The sequence below is a fragment of the Priapulus caudatus genome, unplaced genomic scaffold (assembly GCF_000485595.1).
Source record: "Priapulus caudatus unplaced genomic scaffold, Priapulus_caudatus-5.0.1 Scaffold6478, whole genome shotgun sequence".
NCBI classification, from domain to species: domain Eukaryota; kingdom Metazoa; phylum Priapulida; class Priapulimorpha; order Priapulimorphida; family Priapulidae; genus Priapulus; species Priapulus caudatus.
In genome coordinates this window covers 1-1,156 of record NW_014583539.1, presented here as the reverse complement: position 1 = coordinate 1,156, position 1,156 = coordinate 1, and the positions used below count along the sequence as shown (strand labels likewise).

The following is a 1,156-nucleotide window of genomic DNA, read 5'->3' as shown; positions in this document are numbered from 1 at the left end:
TCGTGTGTGTGTGTGTGTGTGTGTGTGTGTGTGTGTGTGTGTGTGTGTGTGTGTGTGTGTGTGTGTGTGTGTGTGTGTGTGTGTGTGTGTGTGTGTGTGTGTGTGTGTGTGTGTGTGTGTGTGTGTGTGTGTGTGTGTGTGTGTACCTGGCTTTGTTGGCATATCGCTGTCTATGTCGAGCAGCTTTTGATAGGTGCTGAACCGAATCGCACGCATCATTGGCCCCATCTTCATCATCGAGTACATTGTACTCTCCTTATTGTCACCTTGAATGCAGCTGTCAATCACCTTCCGGCGTGCCTCGTGCGAACCTGGTCGCGCGAAAAGTAGAAACGGCGTGAAAGGCCGAACGTCGCAGTGTCGCGCGCGCGTTGAGTGTATAAACAGAGCGCGCGTATATCATATGTATAATATGATGTACGTGCTCTAGTATACACTTAATGATACAAGGTCAACGCGACACCGCCAGCAGTGTGAATATTGGTCAGCCGAGCACGAGCCAGAAGACAGTACAGACCAGATGGCAGTAACTGCCCGGACAAAGGTCTTGGCTGTTGCAAAGGCACGCAGCATACGTGTGTCGTAATATTCGGAGGACAGGAGGCGGAGAGAACAACGAACAACGAAAAGGTCGTGCGACATAATTTTTACGATTATTTCGCACACGAGTATCCTCTACTGTAGGGCAACGACAACTCAGAGGTAAGAGGTAAGAGGTAAAAGGTAATATTTACGAAACACGCGGGTTCGTTAACGTGACGTCGACGTCTGGAAATCTAGGAAGCAAGGGACTCACACTATTCAAGGAAAAAGGAAGAGGAATCAACAAGGTGCTGCGGAAAGAAGACATTTCCACAGGCAAATTAGAGGAGGAGAGATCTTCTGCATGCTGTGGTGTGGAGATGTTTGGCGGTCGCGATGGTGTGCTCAATGCAGCATTGACTTACCCCATTTATAAAATCCGATGTTTTGCATCAAGGATGCTCCTTGGTCTACTACCCACGCGCCAATGATCGGCCATTCCGGGTGTTTTTCGAACCAGAGCTTTGCCATGTCGGGAATGTCGAGGCAATATTCGATGTGGACATCGTCCGTTTCGAGCTCGTAAACTTCCTTGGATAGCTTTGGAAGCGCCATTTTTGTCGTGCAGCGATCT

General features: G+C 49.0%; 1 protein-coding gene across 1 annotated transcript in view; it reads right to left on the bottom strand.

Moving 5' to 3' along the window:
• The window catches only part of LOC106820084, a 5,153-nt gene extending 4,003 nt beyond the window's left edge, over positions 1–1,150 (bottom strand). The window contains exons 1-2 of the mRNA XM_014824644.1: positions 948–1,150; positions 147–311 (exon numbers count right to left, since the gene is read on the bottom strand). Coding sequence (XP_014680130.1) covers positions 147–311; positions 948–1,137 — 355 coding nt within the window. The 5' untranslated portion in view covers positions 1,138–1,150. The remainder of the gene's footprint in view (positions 1–146; positions 312–947) is intronic.
• Positions 1,151–1,156: the final 6 nt, after the last annotated feature.